This window comes from Garra rufa, chromosome 18 (genome assembly GCF_049309525.1).
Source record: "Garra rufa chromosome 18, GarRuf1.0, whole genome shotgun sequence".
Classification (NCBI taxonomy): Eukaryota; Metazoa; Chordata; class Actinopteri; order Cypriniformes; family Cyprinidae; genus Garra; species Garra rufa.
Genome location: NC_133378.1, coordinates 28,918,614 through 28,939,330, shown reverse-complemented (window position 1 = coordinate 28,939,330; position 20,717 = coordinate 28,918,614). Strand labels below are relative to the sequence as shown.

At 35.5% G+C, this 20,717-nt stretch overlaps 2 protein-coding genes across 3 annotated transcripts; one reads left to right on the top strand and one right to left on the bottom strand.

Moving 5' to 3' along the window:
- Nucleotides 1-343: 343 nt before the first annotated feature.
- Nucleotides 344-5,976, top strand: LOC141290853 (proteasomal ubiquitin receptor ADRM1-like). The gene is made up of 10 exons (XM_073822988.1): nt 344-421; nt 1,202-1,411; nt 1,509-1,625; nt 1,733-1,856; nt 2,109-2,195; nt 2,441-2,522; nt 3,084-3,331; nt 3,417-3,574; nt 4,210-4,312; nt 4,590-5,976. Exons 2-10 carry the CDS (start codon nt 1,202-1,204, stop codon nt 4,682-4,684), a joined length of 1,224 nt encoding a protein of 407 aa, XP_073679089.1. The 5' UTR covers nt 344-421; the 3' UTR covers nt 4,685-5,976.
- Nucleotides 5,977-6,055: 79 nt separating this feature from the next.
- On the bottom strand, nt 6,056-19,987 carry cables2a (Cdk5 and Abl enzyme substrate 2a). 2 transcript variants are annotated; one of them, XM_073822986.1, is made up of 9 exons: nt 19,435-19,987; nt 17,162-17,254; nt 14,118-14,195; nt 11,946-12,042; nt 11,580-11,748; nt 10,407-10,504; nt 9,959-10,065; nt 8,614-8,818; nt 6,056-8,457 (listed from the first exon to the last, which is right to left on the bottom strand). In XM_073822986.1, exons 1-9 carry the CDS (start codon nt 19,959-19,961, stop codon nt 8,317-8,319), a joined length of 1,515 nt encoding a protein of 504 aa, XP_073679087.1. In that variant the 5' UTR covers nt 19,962-19,987; the 3' UTR covers nt 6,056-8,316. The 2 variants fall into 2 exon arrangements, with proteins under 2 accessions (XP_073679087.1, XP_073679088.1); XM_073822987.1 differs by lacking the exon at nt 14,118-14,195.
- Nucleotides 19,988-20,717: the final 730 nt, after the last annotated feature.

The following is a 20,717-nucleotide window of genomic DNA, read 5'->3' as shown; positions in this document are numbered from 1 at the left end:
GATTTCTTCCCAGTTCAGTAAAAGCTTATTTTGAATCTAAGAACAATAATCCTCAACGCTCCTGATATCAACTGAGTTATTGAATTGTTCATTTAAGACCAGACATGAAGAAAAAGCCAGACATGTAACGTATTTGCCCGGCAAAGTGGAAGTAATTCGATCTAAAATGTTTTAACAGTGGTAAAAAAGTATTTTAACACCTCTAAAAGGTTACACTTTTTACTCCAGTCTGGCTTTGACATACTTATTGCACAATTCAGCGTTATGTGTGTGTGGGGATATTGGCATGTGCAACCACCAATCAGAGCAAAGGACGAGAACCCTCCACCAATCGAACGTAAGCCCCGCTCCTTCTGCTAGTAGAGGTTGGTCGACATCACAAGTGAAAGAATTCTTAAAATCTGACTAGAAAGAGAGAAATGTAAGTTTTATGTTTGTCATATATTACAATCACCACACATATTCGTCAGTACTGCATTTATAGATGTGTAATGTAAAAGACGTTTAGGATTTTTAAAAACATGGGCCTTTTATGTTTATCAGTACTCGCAGTGTTAGCTTCAGGTTTAGCTTCGAATCAGTTGATCATGTAAACGTAGATTAGTAACGTTAACTAATTTTATCCTCACTTCACATTAATGATAATGTGACATATGGCCGTGTTTAATAACTTTCCTGTACATGTACTACATTGAAATAGGCAGCAGAATAATGCATCTCAGACAGTGATGCTCTAAGATAAGGATGCTAATCTTTTGTGCTTGCCAGTATTGTGACTTAATTATGAAAAAAAAAACAGTTGTATGATTATTAGACTGTAAAAGATTGCATAATATATTATTATTGGTAATGTATTACTATTTTACATGAGTAACAATAATTGTAGTAACGTAGTAAGTAATAACTATAGTGTGCTATATATACTTCCTTTAGATGTGAAGAATGTTGCAATGGATATTAAAAGCTATATATACGTACACACACAGAATTGATCCCTTACAAGAAATTGTTAAACTGCTGTTTTATAGATTACATTTGTTGTAGTTCTGTTTATGCAGCCGAATAATTAAAAAGTACAGTATGATAATTCAATATATTTTATATAATATTATATTATATTTATATATTTTTAATATATTTTTCAAACATTTTAATTTCCCTCACTGGGATAAATTAACTTTACCTTTCTTTGTTGCTACAGATGTCGTCTGGAGCACTGTTCCCTAGCTTGGTGTCCGGATCCAGGGGCTCATCGAGCAAATACCTGGTGGAGTTCCGTGCTGGAAAAATGACCCTGAAGGGCAGCACCGTCACCCCGGATAAGCGCAAAGGACTTGTGTATATTCAGCAGACGGATGATTCGCTCATCCACTTCTGCTGGAAGGACAGATCCACAGGGAATGTGGAGGATGTTAGTACACGCTCATAAAAACAGCTTTGAATATTCAAAATTCCTTTGCAATGCTTAATCTTCAAAATATTTATATTTTCATTGTTCCTTTTACAAGGACCTGATCATTTTCCCTGATGACTGTGAGTTCAAGAAGGTGAATCAGTGCACCACAGGCCGTGTTTTTGTGCTGAAGTTTAAAGCTGGATCCAAAAGACTCTTCTTTTGGTTACAGGTATGCCAGGCTGGGAGCTTTCTGGCATCTGCTATTACTCATTAAAAATGTATTACCTGAATATTACCTGAAATACATCTGCAATCAATCCCTGTTTGACCTTTCAGGAGCCTAAGACAGATAAAGATGAGGAGTACTGCAGGAAAGTGAATGAATACCTCAACAACCCACCAATACCTGGTACTCTGGGGAGTGGAGGAGGCAGCAGCCATGAGCTGTCTGCCCTTGGAGGTATTTCTGAAGCATTTTTGTCCAGTGCACTGACACCCTTGCTAAACACTGATCTTAAAGCTTAAATGTATATTTTTTCTGTTAAAATACACTCGGCACAAACACACTTTGAGTGTTTCACTCCTTCCTTAGTATCGAACACAGTGGTAAGTTTGATTGTTGAAAAGAAAAATAATTGTGTTGAAAATTAGGTCTCGCACTTGTTTTCTCAAATGCAGTCTCAACACTGATAACTTTAACATGATCCTACAGGTGAAGGTGGCCTTCAGAGTCTTCTTGGTAATATGAGCCACAACCAACTGATGCAACTCATAGGACCAACTGGACTTGGTGGACTAGGTGAGTTATTATGCTGCTTTATTTTCTTTCTGTGACCGTTTTGTTATTGTTAATGAAAGCTATTAAAAATCTGAAATAAGTACTGAAATTACTAAAACTTAATTTGAATTAAAAATATTTAAAAACAGACAAATTAATCAAATAAAAGCTAATTCCAAATATTTAAAAATATATTTAAAAAATGTATTTTTACAAGGTTGTCTCTTCGCTGACAATCAATGTAACATCATTCATTTGGTTTGTAGGGGGTCTGGGGGCTTTGGCAGGACCAGGTCTGGCCAGCCTGCTGGGAAGTGGAGTTCCAGCTACTAGCAGCTCATCTTCCAGGTAACACCCAGTAATAGCTTGGATATAGAAGATTGTACTTAAAGGAATAGTTCACCCAAAAAAAGCAAAATTCTGTCATTAATTACTCACCCTCATGTCGTCATCTTCAGAACACAAATTAAGATACTTATGATGAAATCCGAGAGCTTTTTGACTTTGCATAGACAGCAATGCAACTGACACATTCAAGGCCCAGAAAAGTAGTAAGGACATTGATAAAATAGTCCATGTGACATTAGTGGGAATACTTTTTATGCACAAAGAAAACAAAAATAATGACTTTATTCAACAATTTTTTCTCACATTCATGACAGTACCGCGACACGTGTGTGGTGCTGCTGACGTTTGTTTTCTTTGAACATGCTAGTAGCAGTATGCAGGGTCAGAAAGCTCTCGGATGTCATCAAAAATATGTGTTCTTAATTTGTGTTCTGAGGGTAAACAAAGATCTTGCAAGTTTGGAAGGACATAAGGGGGAATAATTAATTACAGAATTTTCATTTTCGGGTGAACTATCTCTTAAAAGCAATGACAACTGAAATATTCTTCTTTCATCTTTAGCTCTCGTAGTCAGTCCACTGCCGTCACTCCATCATCCACCTCGGCTCCCACGCGGCTCGGCTCCTCCCAAGTTCCAACCACACCCATAACTCCATCTGCAACAGTTGCAGCCTCACCCGCTGCCACCCCCAGCACACCTGCAGCCCCTGCTCTCTCAGCTGGAGCCACCAGCCCATCTCAACCCATCCAACTAAGTGACCTGCAGAACATCTTAGCAACAATGAATGTGCCTTCAACAGGTCAAGGAGGTAAAATCACAATGTTAGTTTAATGTAAAATCACTATAAGCAAAATGTTGGATTACATGCTGACATGTCAACTTTCTTTGTTTAGTGGACCTTGCAAGTGTCTTAACCCCTGAGGTCATGGCCCCAATTTTTGCTAATGCAGAAGTGCAGCAGAGGCTTATGCCGTACCTCCCATCTGGAGAATCCCTTCTTCAAAGCACAGAAGAACTTCAAAACACTCTAACCTCACCACAGTTTCAGCAGGTTTGACTAATGCATATAGTGATGTATTGAAATTATTTTTCTATGTAGTCAGAAACTGAGCACGAAAAGGGATAGTTCACCCAAAAATGAAAATTCTATCATTAATTACTCACCCTCATGTTGTTCCAAACTCGTATGACCTTTGTTTATCTTTAGAACACAAATGAAGATATTTTGGATGAAATCCGAGATCTCTCTGACCCTCCATAGACAGCAAGGGTCCTACCACGGTCAAGGCACAGAAATGTAGTAAGGACGTTGTTAAAATAGTCCATGTGACATCAGTGCTTCAACTGTAATTTTACGAAGCTACGAGAACACTTTTTGTGAATACTTTACAGTTGAACCACTGATGACACATGGACTATTTTGTCTTTGTTATTGGTACCTTTCTGGACCTTGACTGTGGTAGAACCTTTTCTGTCTATGAAGGGTTTCATCAAAAATATCTTCATTTGTGTTCCGGAGATAAACAAAGGTCTTATAGGGTTTGGAGCAGCATGAGGATGAATAATTAATGACTGAGTTTTCATTTTTGGGTGAACTAACCCTTCAAATTAAGAGTAATTAAGTTTCAAGAGCAAGTATTTTAGCATATCTGCTCCTGGACATGATTATTTTTCTGGGTTTTGTAGGCTATGAGTATGTTCAGCAGTGCACTAGCATCTGGGCAGTTGGGGCCTTTGATGAATCAGTTTGGATTGCCTACAGAAGCTGTGGAGGCGGCCAATAAAGGAGGTCGGTATATTTCAAATGTACACAAACTGATCTGGTTCATTCCAGCTAAAACTCTTAACACCCTTGTTTATACTTTCACATACATATATACACATTCCTCTCTCCCAGACATCCTTCTGTTAAGTCTGTAGTTTATACAGAATGACCTTACAAGGATAAATTTGGATGTACTGTAATGTATCTAGACAGTTGTTTTTGGTTAGATTTCTCAGAAAAACTGAGACTTCAAGAAAGAAAATCTTATAATGGATGCCTGTTTTTGCTTAATTTCTTGTAGATGTGGAAGCATTTGCCAAGGCCATGGAAGGTGAAGGCAAGTCGAACGAAGGAGGAGACAAGAAAGATGATGAGGAGGACATGAGTTTGGATTAAGCAACTCTCTACATTAGCTGCTTCTCTGCCTTCATCTGTTCAACTTTTTCTTACTGTAGAGCTTCCAGAGCATCATGAGGTCAAGCTAAATGTCATGTTAATGGTGATCTGTGTATGTTTTATGTTAAAGGGATAGCTTACTCAAAAATGAAAAGCCTTGTTTACTCGCCCTTGAGTCTTAAATACACAAATTTAGATATGTTTAATGAAACCTCAAGAGTTTCCTGTCCCTTAATTGAAAATCCAGGTAACCAAAAGTCCAGACAAAGCAATCATCTCTCTTTGCAAGATTTAGATTAAACTGCTTGACTCATAAGGATTTGTACAACCTTTTTGGATGTTTTCCGCAGTTTTGGTTACCTGGATTTATGTTTCACAGATTAACCAAATTCTTATGGGTTTGGAATGACATGAGGGTGAGTAAATGATAATTTTGGGGTAAACTATCCCATTAAACAATTAATCTGGTCGAGGTCGCAATGTAACAGAAGTAGCGACAGATGTTTTTATTCGTATTGTGATGTACATCAAAAATACAGTTGAGGTCAAAAGTTTACATACACCTTACAGAATCTGCAAAATGTTAATTATTTTACCAATTTAAGAGGGATCATACAAAATCCATGTTTTTTTTTATTTAGTACTGACCTGAATAAGATATTTCACATGAAAGATGTTTACATACAATCCACATGAGAAAATAATAGTTTAATTTATAAAAATGACCCTGTTCAAAAGTTTACATACACTTGATTCTTAATACTGTGTTGTTACCTGAATGATCCACAGATGTTTTTTTTTTTTTTAAACCTTCTTTAATAGTTGTAATATGAGCCCCTCAGTTGTCCTCAGTGTGAAAAGATGGAAAAGGGTTAAAATACACAAAAATGCTGAAAAACCAAAGAATTTGTGTGACGTGAAGGATTTTTCTGAAGAACAGCGGACAATTTAACTCTTCAAGATAAACTAACATGAACAACTATCACTAAAAAGAAAAAAAAAGTATTTCATGTGAAATATCTTATTCAGTTCAGTACTAAATAAGAGATAACATGCATTTTATACGATCCCTCTTATTTTGGTAAAATAATTAACATATTGCAGATTCTGCAAGGTGTATGTAAACTTTTGACCTCAACTGCATGTACAAAATAGATAAGGTGAATGGTAATGGTATTGGGGTGGGACTACCTCTGTGTCCAAACAAAAGAAATTTCACATTTCTCTTTAAATCAGAAGGTCTTATAGAGTTAATAAAACCCTTTTCCAAATAAAGGAAACTTGTGTCAACAGGTGACCAGTTTTTGTCAAAAACTTCACAGACAAATGAAACAATTAAAAACATCTTTATAAATGCAAATAGAAAAAAACGACAAAAACACAGCATCTACACAGCACAACAGATAGGACCCTGTGAACAGCTCAGTCCAAACGAAAGCCTAGCTCACACCGCCTAAGAAACACTGACATACAGTGGTTTTTGGTTCAGTGTTAACCCTGTTGGTGTTAAATCAAGCAGTGCAAACTATCCTCGCATCATTCTGCTAAAATAGACAATTTTGAAAAATAAATCTTTTGGAAATTCAGACACAAACACGCTCACAAAAACACATTATTCTCATGCAGAAGGATTCCCTCACAGTGCTTGTACCATTTCACATCCTCAAAGCTTCCGCGACAGTATCACAGGAGTGAATGTATTCACATACAGTGAGATTTCAATCAACAGGTCGTGCGGTTTTGCAACCGGATCTACAGTCACATTCATAACACGTCAAGGTGTATGATTACTCGGTATCAAAAAGATTCAAGAGACAAGATGTGTGAAAAATGGTATGGCAGCAGAACCGTACTGACAAAATGTAATAGAAAAGGCACTTCATTCTTCAACGCTCAGTGAAGATATGATATATGATTACCCACAGTTCTCTCCAATTCAATTACCCTCTCATAGTTGATCATTTGTCTCAGCAATGTGAATTTCAACCAGGCTGAATCCCTGAGGGAAAGAAGCAAATGCACCATACACAGCCATCTTGTTTAAAAGACCACCACTAGATGGTAGCTATGTGCTTCTCATTCGAAGAAAATCAGTTGTGGCTACAGAAATCAGATGTAAAAACAATGTTGCATATTTCTGGTAATGCTGCACACTGTGATACTGTCCAAGTTCTGAAAGTAAACATAGGCCACTCCTATGGTGTATAAACATTCCCAAAGAAGAATAGAGAGATAAGACGATATTGTATGAACACTAACCACAAAGATTCAGAAAGGTTAGGTCATATTCAACACTGCACAACACAAAACAGACTCACTCGGTCAAGGAAGGTGGCATTTCCTCTGTGACCAAATACACAACAGTTTAATATACAGAAGTGGAGTTATTTGTAAAAACCTACTGTACCATTTGAAATGTGCTCAGTGTTGCACATAAGATAAATAGGATGCTAAAAGTTAAACATTTTATCACTGTACTTGTCACAGCTGTGTACTGAAACCATAAGAAGAGAAATCTATAAATAATAATCTGTGTCAAGACAAAACACTTGCATCTATAAGAAAAGACAAGTGGTAAACGGTTCCGCTTCTCTAAACATTTGATTAACTGTTTAAAATGGCACTCACATATTCATATTCTTCTACATTCAACGCTACCTAAAATTCATTGTGGCATGTCTCAAAGAACTATTAAACCACAGTCAAGTTGGTGAATGTTAGATGACTTACAAAAAAAGAGAGAGAGAAAGAGAAATAAAAGCACAATTATTGTGCCGTTAAATGTCATCTCTAACATAGAGTGCCTGGCTGGATACGCATCGGAATGCCACACATACCCCAAAACTCATAAAAAAAAACACCTATGTGAAGAGTCATTAAAATATATTCCGTATTCATAAATTATGAGTTCTAATAAAATTAAAGTCCATAAATAAAATATTGCATAAATAAAGTGGTGCATAAGAAAAAGCTTTGATAAATGGTGGTTAATAAGCATTTGCGGTATTAAAAAAATAATAATAAAAAGAAACAAATGATCAGTGCTTAAAGTAAGCCTCTCTCTAAATGTGTTTGATTTATAAAATCAGTTCCATGGAGGACGTAAACAAGTGAAGATGGAGTGCCGAGACCGCTGTACGTAGCTGAGAGAAAATAATCAATCCACTGATCACTTTAAATCAATAAATACAAATAACCTTCCAGAACTGCCATAAGACAAGAGCATCGTCTCTCTTGTATACAGGCAGCTCTTAAAGCGACAGTGCACCCCAAAATGAAAATTCTGTCATTTACTCATCCTCATGTTGAACCTGTACAACTTAGTTTTTTCTCAGGAACATACAGTAAATGAAGATATTTTGAGAAAGATTTTAGTGTTTTAGTCCATACAGTGGAAGCCAATGGTAAGCGTTTGGTTCCTAAAATTATTTAAAAATATTTTCTTATGTGTCCCTACAATGGATGTCAACAGTAACCAAACAGTTTGGACACCAACATTTTCACAAAATCTTCTTTTGAGTTCTGCAGAATAAAGAAAATCTTTGAAGACAGGTTTTGAACAATATCAGGGTGAGTAAATGACAGAATTTTCATTTTTTGGGTGAACTATCTCTTTAAAGACCCTCTCTAAATCAGCCTTGCTGCACAAGCCTGCGATAGTGAGGCATGACCTTGCTGTCTGGGAGGTAGAGTGCCATCTCCAAGGCAACCAGAACCGTGAACTCCAGGGAAATCAACTCCTTGCGATTTATTCGGAAACGCTCCTCCAACCTCTATTCAGGGTCAGGCAGATGGGAAAAAAGAAGAAATAGGTAGGAGAGAGAAAGTAAGTACATAAATCATATCCCCAAGAACACATGAAGCATATACACACGAAGAACGGTCAAGTCTCTGAATTAAATGAACATCCAAAGCAGTAAGATACTTACGTCGATTAGTTGCTTGACCTCTTGTTTCTTGAGGTCGCTGCTGATCTTGGCAGCTAATAAAACGCAAGCGGCAGACACCAGCTTTCGGTTGTGCTTGTTCAGCCTGCCTTGCAGAACCAGCTTCTCAAAGTAAACATAAGCCATCGCTATGGTAACCGGCTGCAGGGCACACTCCTCGCTCACTGAGCGCATCTCCCTTTTCAAACTGTGGTGGACATTAAAATTATGAATTTACAACATGCCCATGTTGTATGTTAATTCATTCAACCAAATCTAAAATGTACATAAGGTGATATGTGCTAAAAGAGCCCATAAAAATAGCTTAAATGGGCACTATTTATTTCCTGTGTTCACATATTCTCTATTAAACTATGGATGTGCTTAGAAAATTCCTGGCTGATACAATAAGTCGATAAGCAGTAGCCGATAAATGAAAATGGTCAATATTAAAATTCAATTCAATACAATTTTGTCTTAAAAAAAACATTGGAAATAAAACTAATAGCCTTAAAGCAAATTTAACAGTGCTGTCAAAACGATTAATCGTGATTAATCGCATCCAAAATAAAAGTTTGTGTTTCCATAATATATTTCCTAAATAACACATTTATGTGTATTTATATTTACATATAAATATACACACTACACATGCATATATTATGTAAACTTTTATTTTGGATGCGATTAATTATGATTAATCGATTTGACAGCACAACAATTTAGGCATTACAATGTACAGTATTAAAATTAGGGCTGTCACTAATGATTATTTTGGTAATTGAGTAATTGGTCTGCTTACTGACAATTAATTATATTATAATATTTTTTAAGTAATAAAAATAGACCTAAGCAAACAATAGCTTTTGAAATGACTCCAAATACATATATAATAGCAATGAAACAATTGTCAGGCTGGTGGCACCCTCTGCAGGCATTTGTTATAATGAATAATGCACATTAGTTCTATTGTTTATATATTACATTATGCATTTTAAAAGTTTTGTTCAATGAAACCATATGATTTTTGCCCTTTGATACTTTACGCTTTACTTTACAAATAATAATTATTATTATTGCCTCATTGCTATTATATGTATTTTAAGTTATTTTAAAGGCTATTGTTTGCTTAGGTCCATCTTTATTACCAGAAAAATATATGTAATTATCAGAATACTCGATTAATCGTCAGAATAATTGACTGATTACTCGATTACCAAAATAATGGTAGATCTAAACATAGAAACATATGAAATGAATGTTCACAATTAAATTTCCTAACAGACATGGTATAAAGTAACATAAGTGAGGTCTTTAACTATTTTATTTTACATAAAAATGACTTTACCTTCTGATTTTGCTGAGTGTCAGCTTTATGTGAGGAAACTTCTCCTTGAATGTCTCGTTCATGTCTTTCTTCAAGTCAGACGGTTTTACATACTCAATAACCGTTGTCTAGGGGACAAGGAGAGTCTTATTATAGATGTCATAAAAAAAAAAGTATGAGTTTTACGGCTACTAAAACAATTGTGGTTGCGAGCATTGAACTTTTACAGCTGAAGCCTAGTCAGCTGTAATACACAAGATATCACACTTCAAGCCTTTAGTTGTTAGACCATACTGAGCCCTTAGGGTTATCATATGACATGCTGATGTGGCCTGATATAGGTCATAAGCTGGGTTCAAGGATTATGAATCGCTATCATGCTGTAATGCAACTCAGATGTCCTTGCAAAGCCTTTTCTTTGGCATCATTCTAGAAGGGATTATTAAAACTGTTCAGTCAAGGAGCTTACCACGTAGGATGCAAAAATTAAGACTCGCTTGTGCTTCCCACAAGGCCACTGGGGGTCACTGAGTAAATTGGGGTCATAGTCTGATAGCTCGTCCACGCCTAGAAAGAGTTACAACATTAAACACATTTTTTTATTAGAAATTAATACTTCTACTAGCAAGGATGCATTATATTTATCAAAAGTGACAGTAAAGTCTATTTCAAATAAATGGTGACTTTCCATTTATCAAAGTCAAAAGTTTACACCCCCTTTCGTAATCATTAAAAATGTTAATTATATTACCAAAATAAGAAGGATCATACAAAATTGTTTATTTAGTACTAACAGTTCAAAAGTTTACTTGGCGGGGGGTGAAAACATTTTGAATTTGACTATCAGGGTAAATGTAACTTATTTTGTCTTCTAGGAAACATGTAACTATCTTCTGTGGCCTCTGAAGGGCAGTACTAAATGAAAAAAGATGTACTAAATGGTCCAAAAGTTTTCACCCCCCGCTCTTAATGTATGTTTCTTTCCTTCTGGAGCATCAGTAAGCATTTGAACCTTCAGTAATAGTTGCATATGAGTCCCTCAGTTGTCCTCAGTATGAAAAGATGGATCTCAAAATCATACAGTCATTGTTGGAAAGGGTTCGAATACACAAAAAAAGGGACCTGAAGGAAACACTATCACTAAACAAAAAAACAGCTGTGGATCATTCAGGTAACAACACAGTTTTAAGAATCGGGTCATTTTGATTAATTCAACTATTATTTTCTCTTGTGGAATATTATGTAAACATCTTTTATGTGAAATATTTTATTCATGTCAGTACTAAATATACAACATGCATTTTGTATGATCCCTCTTATTTTGGTCAAATAATTACCATTTTTATGATTCTGAAAGTGTGGTGTAAATTTTGACCTCAACTGTTTTCAACTATTTTCAACATTCATAATAATAAGAAATGTTTCTTCAGCTGCAAATCATTTTATTAAAATGATTTCTGAAGGCTCATGTGACACTGAGGACTAAAGTAATGATGCTAAAAAATGCAGCTTTGCTATCACTGGAATAAATTATATTTTTAAATATATTAAAATAGAAAACTGTTGTTTTAAATTGTAATAATATTTCACAATATTATAGTTTTTACTGTACATAATGTGTGTATTTGACCATGTAACACACCAGTATCTTGTCCAACTGTGCTGTTGATTCTTGAAGGTGTGAAGTTCTTCTGCCCGTTAATACGGTTGCGAGATATTGTCGTCTGAGCTGTACTGATGTCTGGTGGGCCGCTGCTCTTCTGCCTGACCAAGGCATTAGTTGGAAGCAGAAAACTAGCATATGATACCGTCTGCAACGCAAAACATTCCAGGGCTATCAGCATAAACACAAACATATACATTGCGCAAAATACACACCCAGTGACCCAGTACTGCACTTTGCACAATTACGCTTTAAAACAGATAGTAATACACCAGCAAATAAACAAACAAGGTGGTTTCTAGGGCACATAATCATGCCTTTGCTCAATCTTCTTAAAAGGAATACCTTTCCAAAGTCTACTTCCACTCCTTCCAGTCCAGGGACCATATCAACTGGACCACCAGAAGAGTGTCTCTGTCGCTGGGCTTCTAGTTTAGAGTCACTGCAGAGGGTAGATATATTATTAATAGTTAGAATTTAATAACATTTTCCTTTACTGAAATTATCTCTTTTATTCAGATACTGAGATAAAGAATTCTTATTGCTGTTTGCCTGGTGCAAAAGACATCAACAGAGTCAGAGTTAAAATGATACAGCAGCACTTCTTTAGGAAGTGATACAGCACATTGACTAAATAAAAAGCAAATAAAAAATACATCCTATTACTGTGAATGATGTGATTGGGTTTATGACAGGTGGACAAATCACTGATCTCTGGACTGCCAAAACTGAAATCTAATCACTCACTTGGAGTCCTGCACAAAGCTGGATGACACATTATTCATGTACAACATTTATGTACATATAAATCTTACATTAAAGGAGCCATATCATATATGTTTATTATTTAATTATTTTCCCAGACATCCACATAAAATTGAGGTTTTTCACATATAAAAATTTAATTTAGGTTTTCATTAATTATTACTACTAACTTCATTAAATTATTACATTTTTCTGCCGTGCCATTAAGAAACATTTTGGGGTTGGTAAGATTATTTTAATGTTGAACGAAGTCACTTATACTCACCAAGGCTGCATTTATTTGATCAAAAATACAGTAAAAGCAGTAATGTTGAGAAATATTACTACAATTTAAAAGAATTGTTTTCTGTTTTAATATATTTTGAAATGCAATTTATTCCTGTGATTTATTCATATAATCCTTCAGAAATAACTCTAATGTGCTAATTTGGTTCCTAAAAAACATTTCTAAATATTATGTTAAAAACTGTGAATATTTTTGTGGAAACCTGGATTTTTTTTTTTTTTCAGGCTTATTTGATAAATAGAAAGTTCAAAAGAACAACATTTATTTGAAACTGAATTTTTATCAATTTAATGCATCCTTGCTGAATAAATGTCTTATTTTTTTTATATAATATCTTACTGACCCCACATTTTTACAATTTATTTGAAAACATCAGTGCAGTTTCCACACTGACCATCCAGCTTTGTGAAAATCACTCAAGACATTTTCTTCCATGTTTAATGAATAATTTAAATATATTTCATAAAAAAAATATAATCATTAAATATATTTCACTTCCAGAATAAAAATTAACTCACCCCTAAGTCATCCAACATGTTCATGTTTTTCTTTTAGTTCAAAGAAATTAAAGTTTTTGAGGAAAACATTCCAGGATTTTTCTCCATATAGTGGACTGCAATGGGAGTCAACAGGTTGAAGGTCCAAACTTCAGTTTCAATGCAGCTATAAAGGGCTCTTCACGATCCCAGACGAGGAATAAGGGTCTTATGTAAACTGATAATTTTCTAAAAAAATTAAAATACACTTTTTAACCACAAATATACGTCTTGCCTTTCCTTGACCTCATGCATGTGTGACGTAGGCGGAAGTACCAACCCAGTGTTTACAAAGTGAATGTGCAAAGAACGTCAAACGCCCTTTACAAAAAAAGGTAAAACGATGTTGGATGATTTCGAAGTTGGTGGAGTAAATGAGAAGAGTTTTTTGCCCTAGACTAGATTTTTGAACCGAAGTTCACAGACAAAGAACTAACCATGTCTGACTTTTCTATCATGATTTTGTAATGTATGCACATCACAGAGCTAGTGCAAGACCAGCATTTGTGGTTTAAATGTACATAAATGTTCATGTTTTTAGAAAATGACCGATTGTTTCACTAGATAAGACCCTTATTCCTCGACTGGGATCATGTACAGCCCTTTGAAGCTGCATTAAAACTGCAATTCGCACCTTCAACCAGTGGAGCACCACTGACGTTCACTATATGGAGAGAAATCCTGGAATGTCTTTCTTTTCCTCTTTTCGACTGAAGAAAAAAAAAAACATGAACATCTTGGATGATATAAGGGTGAGTAAATTATCAGGATTTTTTTTTTTTTCAGATCAGTTAACTAATCCAAATTTAATTTAATCCAACATTTCAAAGACCAGAAAGAAAAGAAAAGAACAGCTGATTTGTCTATCCCTCATGTATGGGTATGTATGATATGAAATGAGTTGTTTGGCTGACTGTGGTGGCTTTGTACCTGATGTGATAACTCTCTCCATAGGGCAATACAGAGAAAGCAGCACACAGGGATCTCTTGGCACAGATCAGCACAACCCTGCAGGACACAAATGGCAAGTGCACACAGAACAGACAACATCAGTCACCTAAACATCAAACCATCACAGTACACCAGCCATGTTTACACCACATAAGTCGATGTGGGTCACAACAGCATGCAGCACAAAGCAAATGGGAGATCATATGGCACTGGAATGACATAGGTGACAAAATAAACCAAAAAGTCAATCAAAAAACTCAATTTAAAGCAGCATGTAGCTTTCTGTGTCATAGCAGATTGGTCAGCATGACCAATTCTAATTACAACAACTATGTCACATTTCCCAGGGGGCTGAGGATCGTCACAATTAACAGGTCAGCAGCTTGTGACACAGGATGTGCTCAATGAGGTCGAAGGGTCCATATAACATCACTGCTGATGTCATGAGGCTGGAGGCGAATGTGCACATGAGTGAAGGTGTGATTTCATGGTTGATGATGTAATGCATGTTGGATAAACGTCTGTGTAATATGTAGGAACATAAAGTCAGATCAGAAAATAACACTTCTTTTTTTGAAAGGGGAATCTGCATTGTTTATTTATTTTTATTTCCTTAATCTGCAAAATTCATCACGTTTGTATATACAGCTGAGGTCGAAAGTTTTCACACACACAGAATCTGCGAAAACTGTAATTATTTTACCAAAATATGAGGGATCATACAAAATGCATGTTATTTTTTATTTAGTACTGACATGAATAAGATATTTCACATAAAAGGGGTTTACATATAGTCTACAAGAGAAAATAATAGTTGAATTTATAAAAAGGACCTGGTTCAAAAGTTTATTGTTTGTTAATCTTAATACTGTTTGTTTGTCCTGAACAGTCAAACTGCCTGTTGTTGTTTTTTTTTTTTTTTTTTTTTTTTAGAAAAATCCTTCTGGTTTTCAGCCTTTTTGTGTATTTAAACCCTTTCCAATGACTGTATGATTTTGAGATCCATCTATTTACATTGAGGACAACTGGGGGACTCATATGCAACTATTACAGAAGGTCCAAATGCTCCAGAAAGAAAAACAATGTATTAAGAGCTGGAGGTGTAAACTTTTGAACAGAATGAAGATGTGTTCATTTTTCTTATTTTGCCTGAATATTATATATTTTTTAATTTAGTACTGCCCTTTAGAAGCTATAGAAGATACTTACATGTTTCCCAGAACAAAAAATAAGTTACATTTACAGTGATCTTCAAATTCCAAAAGTTTTCACCCCCAACAAAATGCATTGTGTTTCCTTCTGCATCAGTGAGCATTTGAACTTTTTGTAATACTTCTGTAATCAGTTGTCCTCAGTGTTTTTGTGAAGAACAGCAGGAAGTTTAACTGTTCAGGACAAACAAGGGACTCATGAATAACTATCACTTAAAAAAAAAAAAAAAAAAAGTGTATGTAAACTTTTGGACAGGGTATTTTTTTAAAATTCAGCTATTATTTTCTCTTGTGGACTATATGTAGAAGTCTTTTATGTGAAATATCTTATTCAGGTCAGTACTAAATAAAAAATAACATGCATTTTGTATGATCCCTCTTATTTTGGTAAAATAATTAACATTTTGCAGATTCTGCAAGGTGTATGTAAACTTTTGGCCTCAACTCTAAGTCATATTCTATTACGGTATTGTATTCAATAAAGGATACAAAAGTCTAAAGATGCAGCTGGGTCTATGTCACTTTTTACCAGAAGAGGAAAGTAAGTTAGAGAGAGAAAGAGAAGGAATCTGGGAAAAAAAAACACTTTTGGAAGCTTTTATCTTACGTAACTGAGTTTCATTACATTTTAATGGTTCCTGCCAAGGTGCAGTTCTACTTCAGAAGATGCCAAAGCTATATAAGGTTCCATTCAAGATTGATTTAATTCAGCCCAGTTGTTCCCCGCATAGGCAGACACACATCTATGCCCCATTTCGTCTGTAAGAAGAACCTAAGTGAATTATCTCAGTGAGTACTTACGCAGTTATTAAGTTAGTTAAGGAATCACAGAGTCTGTCTGAAGCTGCACAGTTTTACTTAACATGAGAGCACACTGCAGTTATATAACAAAGAACTTTACTGCCTGAAGAAACAGTCCAGCATCCACTTTACAAGCATCTATTTTTTATATTCACCCTATCTGACATAAGCCCTATATGGGAATATCTGAATGCTTCCATCAGAAGTCAGTGATAAGAAAATGCTAATAGAGGACAGGCCTAACAGAAGAGCAGATTATATTTTGAATTAATTTCTGAAAATTAAAAAATAATAAAACAAAGCAAATGCATTAAACAGTATTGTTAAATAAAATGAAAATATTAATTCAACAAAATTAATAAATAAATTAATAAATCAAAACGCATTAACAAAATTAAGTTAACTTGAAACTAAAGTTAAGAATCTAGTTAAAAGTTTAATTGTCCTCCTTTATTAAAATGTATTAAATAAAATTAAACGGATAGTTCACCCAAAAATTAAAATTGTATCATTAATTACTCATCCTCATCATGTCATTTCAAACCCGTAAGACCTGTTGATCTTTGGAACATTAATTAAGATATTTCTGATGAAATCCGATAGCTTTCTGACCCTGCATAGACAGCAAAAGTACTACCACGTTCAAAGCCCAGAAAGGTAGTAGGACATCAGTGGTTCATACAGGTCTTACAGGTTTGGAACAACATGAGGATGAGTAATTAATGGCACAATTATCAGTTTTAAGGTGAACTGTCCTTTTAATATGTAATGTATTAATTAATGTAAGCATGTAAAATATATGAAACTGTAAATACATTACTATTACAAAGGTACTATATGCATGTTATTATTTGTCAGGCTCAAAAAGCAACTCTGCTTGTAACAGCTTGAAAACCCCTGGTCTAAATTTCTGTAACATAACCAGACTATTTATTTAAAAAGAAAACTAAACAAATACAGGTCTTCCTAAAGGGAAAATATTTCCAAAATGAATCACACCCGCCAACTCACCTGCTCCCTCGAGTGTCATACTGTCTCATATTCTTGATGAAATGCACCTTCTTGGAAACCTTTGGCCCTGGAGACCCAGAGAGGTTACGTGTCCTGCAACAAGAATGTAATCAAATTTAGAGATAAATACATGCAACTTCAATTTGTATATGCTTAGAGAAAAACTGTGATGGATTAAATTGAAGCAAAAGCCTAATCCCTTGACTATAAACTAAGGCTTAAAGGTCACCCGTCCAGCATCAGTCCATCAGCAGACCTTACATAAAAAGATGGAAGAGCGAAACAGGAGAGCGATGAAAGGCAAACAGGAAATGATGTGCATATCTACTGCAGTGAGATCATGAGGCGAGGTTCACATGAGTAACATCACCTACAGGCAGATAAAGCTTGTTGTGACTGGTTGATGGCCTTGAGGCTACACTTCTTTGACTGATTCAGCAGCCCCTTTATTATCTACTCTGACAGCAGTGATATCTTATCATCATACGAACCTTCCATCTGTCCTATGTGTTTCCCTAATCACTGTCTCTGTTGTCACAGTTACAAATGGCTTTTAAACGCAAATGCGAAGGCAAATGGGATGAAGAGCTCACTCATTACCCTGCATATAGCCTAACTGTCAAACATTTATGTTAGTCTTAATGATTAATTAACAACTTTGATCAATCAGACAGTGACTTATTTGGCTTTTAATTTTAAGTCTTTTAATAGAGTGTTTTCACGATGCATCATCAATCAGCCATATTGGCTGCACTGAACTTGCTAATTTTGCTGACTATTGCTGATGAAAATAGTCAATTATTGTCATGTTTTGGGCTGTACTAATCAATCAGACTGGGAAAAACATTTGGAGCACTAGACTGCCAAAAGTTATAACAAATCAAGGAGAAGAGTGCAAAAAACCGTCTGAGGAACAAAAAGCTGTTTGTGGTTGGCCAAACTAACCCAGGGCAATTTCCAGGGCAAGAATCTTGACAACATTGGTGTTTGTTCTTATAATTTCCAGTCAGGCAGGTGAAATGTTAGGCTAATATCTTAATACTGCTTGTGCGTATATTTTCCACCTATTGACTTTAGTTTGTCAAAATATTGTGCCCTTTCCTGCTTACTAAGTCCTTCTCTATTTGATTTAGCAGCTTTCACACATTTTTTCCGTTATTTAGACAGCATAAATTATCAGAACAACTATTCAGTAGTACATAACCATGCAATCAATGCTGTTGTTTACAAACCACATTTGCAAACCCTCAATTTTGCCCAAAGGAGACAGATTCATGAAAGAATGACTCTTATAAATGATTCCTTCAGTGAGTTTCAAAACCTATGGCACGATCTGAGTAGTCTGATTGCTGAACGAATGACTCTTATGAGCAAGTTCTTTTAATGATTCAAAAAACATACAGCGCTGACCCCAACAGTCCGATTATTGAAGAAATGACTCATACGAGTCAGTTCCTATTGAAATGTGATTCTGGAAGGCATGAGTATTATGAGTAAATTCTTTTTAATTAATCAAAAACATGCATTGCGACCAAAATAGTCGGATTACCGAACAAATGACTGATGCACTACAAATTATTAGGCCTACTTTTGTCATGTCCAGCTCAAAAATAACCAAGAATAGATTTATCATGTTACATTATGTCTCATGAGATGCAAAGCAATGTAGCTGATTTACAAAATACAGATACACATTATGGTTTTGGGTTTATTTTCCCAAACATTTTTCATTTAGAGTACTCCAGAAGAACTGCAACCTTTAGGTATTCAAAACCAGAAATCCTTGATTCCTACCCGACCTGTTCATCTTAACAGATCTCAAAAATGTCGCAGAAATATTTCCTGTCAAACTCATGCCTAGAAAACAAGACCTCTCTGCAAAGATGAAAATGAAACTTGTAAACAATAAGGCGGAAGTCAGTAATTCCCCTTATTGATTTGTTTTGTTTTGTTTCTCGTATTGTAACGTAGGCTACTGTTTATAACACTGCTTCAAAAGTCACAATAGAATGTAAACATTGGTAAACAACAGGCCAGATAAAACATTGTGTCCCATGAAATCAAAACCTTAATACGATTTGGGAACAAACAGGCTGTAGTTTCATAAAGAATTGTTTATGACAAATAACACCTGTACAAAAGAAGGTTGCATGACAGATTTACTCTATTATTTGTTATGAATAGTGTAATTTATGCATACAATACCAGCCACTGAATAAATGTCATAACGCCTGTCATTGTTTGCCAACCTGAATGACAAAAACCAAACTCACCTTTGGCGGGGATCAGGCACAGGATTAGAGCCGGGGAACTGGCTGGGTGATTTACTGGATGCTAAAACCAGATTCAGCGGTCCAGAGGTTGGTGAAAGCGGGGGTGCCTGTACTGACAAAGGATCTGTTCGTCCATCCTCCGTGAAAACGTCGTTGCTTCCTTGATTAAATGCTGAAGGAGGGCTCAGAGGAGCAGGGCAAGTGTTAGTCCTCGGAAGAGGGGTCGCAGCTCCCCCGCTGATGGAGGATGACACTTGGGTGAAGGTTCCGTAGCTGCTGGTTGTCGACAGAGGGGGATCCGTCACCGCCAACGCGCCGACATCCACACACCGGCTCTCGGCTTCCTTGGGGCCAACGATTCCATTGCTTAGGTTGTAAACCGGTCGTCCGTCCAAAGATATATTGGTGAGAAACAACAGCGCTGCTTGTCTGCGACGGGAATCCCGGCTTTTTCGAAGGTGTTCTTTGTGTGGTTTGGCTGAATTAGCCCTCGGACAGCCGCGAGGACCGCAGGCAGCGGCCGCCATTCTACTGTGAGTAAGCTAAAAGCAGACAGAGCTATTAGACCGGCTGAGCGACTGACCACGCCCTCTGACACACTATTGGTTCAAATCTCTGATACCTGCATATAAATGAGTCTTTGCCTCAGCGGATTGGACGAGAGGTCTCGGTTCATAAATTTGTACAATCATTTTGCTTCAAATGTACAGCAGGACATTGGAAATATGATAAACATCTGTTGCTGTTTTAGATAAATAATATATTTTTTGATGAGAGTGATACTTAAATTAAATAATTTTACATACACTACCAGTCAAATTTTTTTTTTTGAGAATTATCTTCTGCTTACCAAGCCTGCATTTATTTGATCCAAAATACAGCAAAATCTGTAATATTGGGAAATATTTTTACTATTTAAAATAACTGCTTTTTATTTGCTAATAGCTATATTTAAAAATGCAATTTATTTCTGTGATCTTCAGTGTCACATGATCCTTCAGAAATCATTCTAATATGCTGACTTGCTTTTCAAGTTCAAATTTCAAGAATTTATTTTTTATTATTATCAATATATAAAACAGTTAAGTATTTTTTTTTTTCAGGATTCTTTGATGAATAGAAAGATCCAAAGATCAGCATTCATCTGAAATAAAAAGCTTTTGTAACATTATACACTATCAAAAGCTTGGAGTGAGTTTATAGATGTATATATGTATTATTTTGGAAAAAATAGAAATTATAGAAATAAATAACAATTTTAATTTCAGATAAATGCTGTTCTT

Coding starts and splice junctions, on each gene's coding strand:
- LOC141290853 (XM_073822988.1), top strand. CDS start 1,202: ATGTCGTCTGGAGCACTGTTCCCTAGCTTGGTGTCCGGATCCAGGGGC. Junction 1,412..1,508: donor CCACAGGGAATGTGGAGGAT/GTTAGTACACGC, acceptor TCCTTTTACAAG/GACCTGATCATTTTCCCTGA. Junction 4,313..4,589: donor GGAGGCGGCCAATAAAGGAG/GTCGGTATATTT, acceptor AATTTCTTGTAG/ATGTGGAAGCATTTGCCAAG.
- cables2a (XM_073822986.1), bottom strand. CDS start 19,961: ATGGCGGCCGCTGCCTGCGGTCCTCGCGGCTGTCCGAGGGCTAATTCA. Junction 14,196..17,161: donor TATGACACTCGAGGGAGCAG/GTGAGTTGGCGG, acceptor TGTGTCCTGCAG/GGTTGTGCTGATCTGTGCCA. Junction 8,819..9,958: donor ACACTCAGCAAAATCAGAAG/GTAAAGTCATTT, acceptor TGTCCACCACAG/TTTGAAAAGGGAGATGCGCT.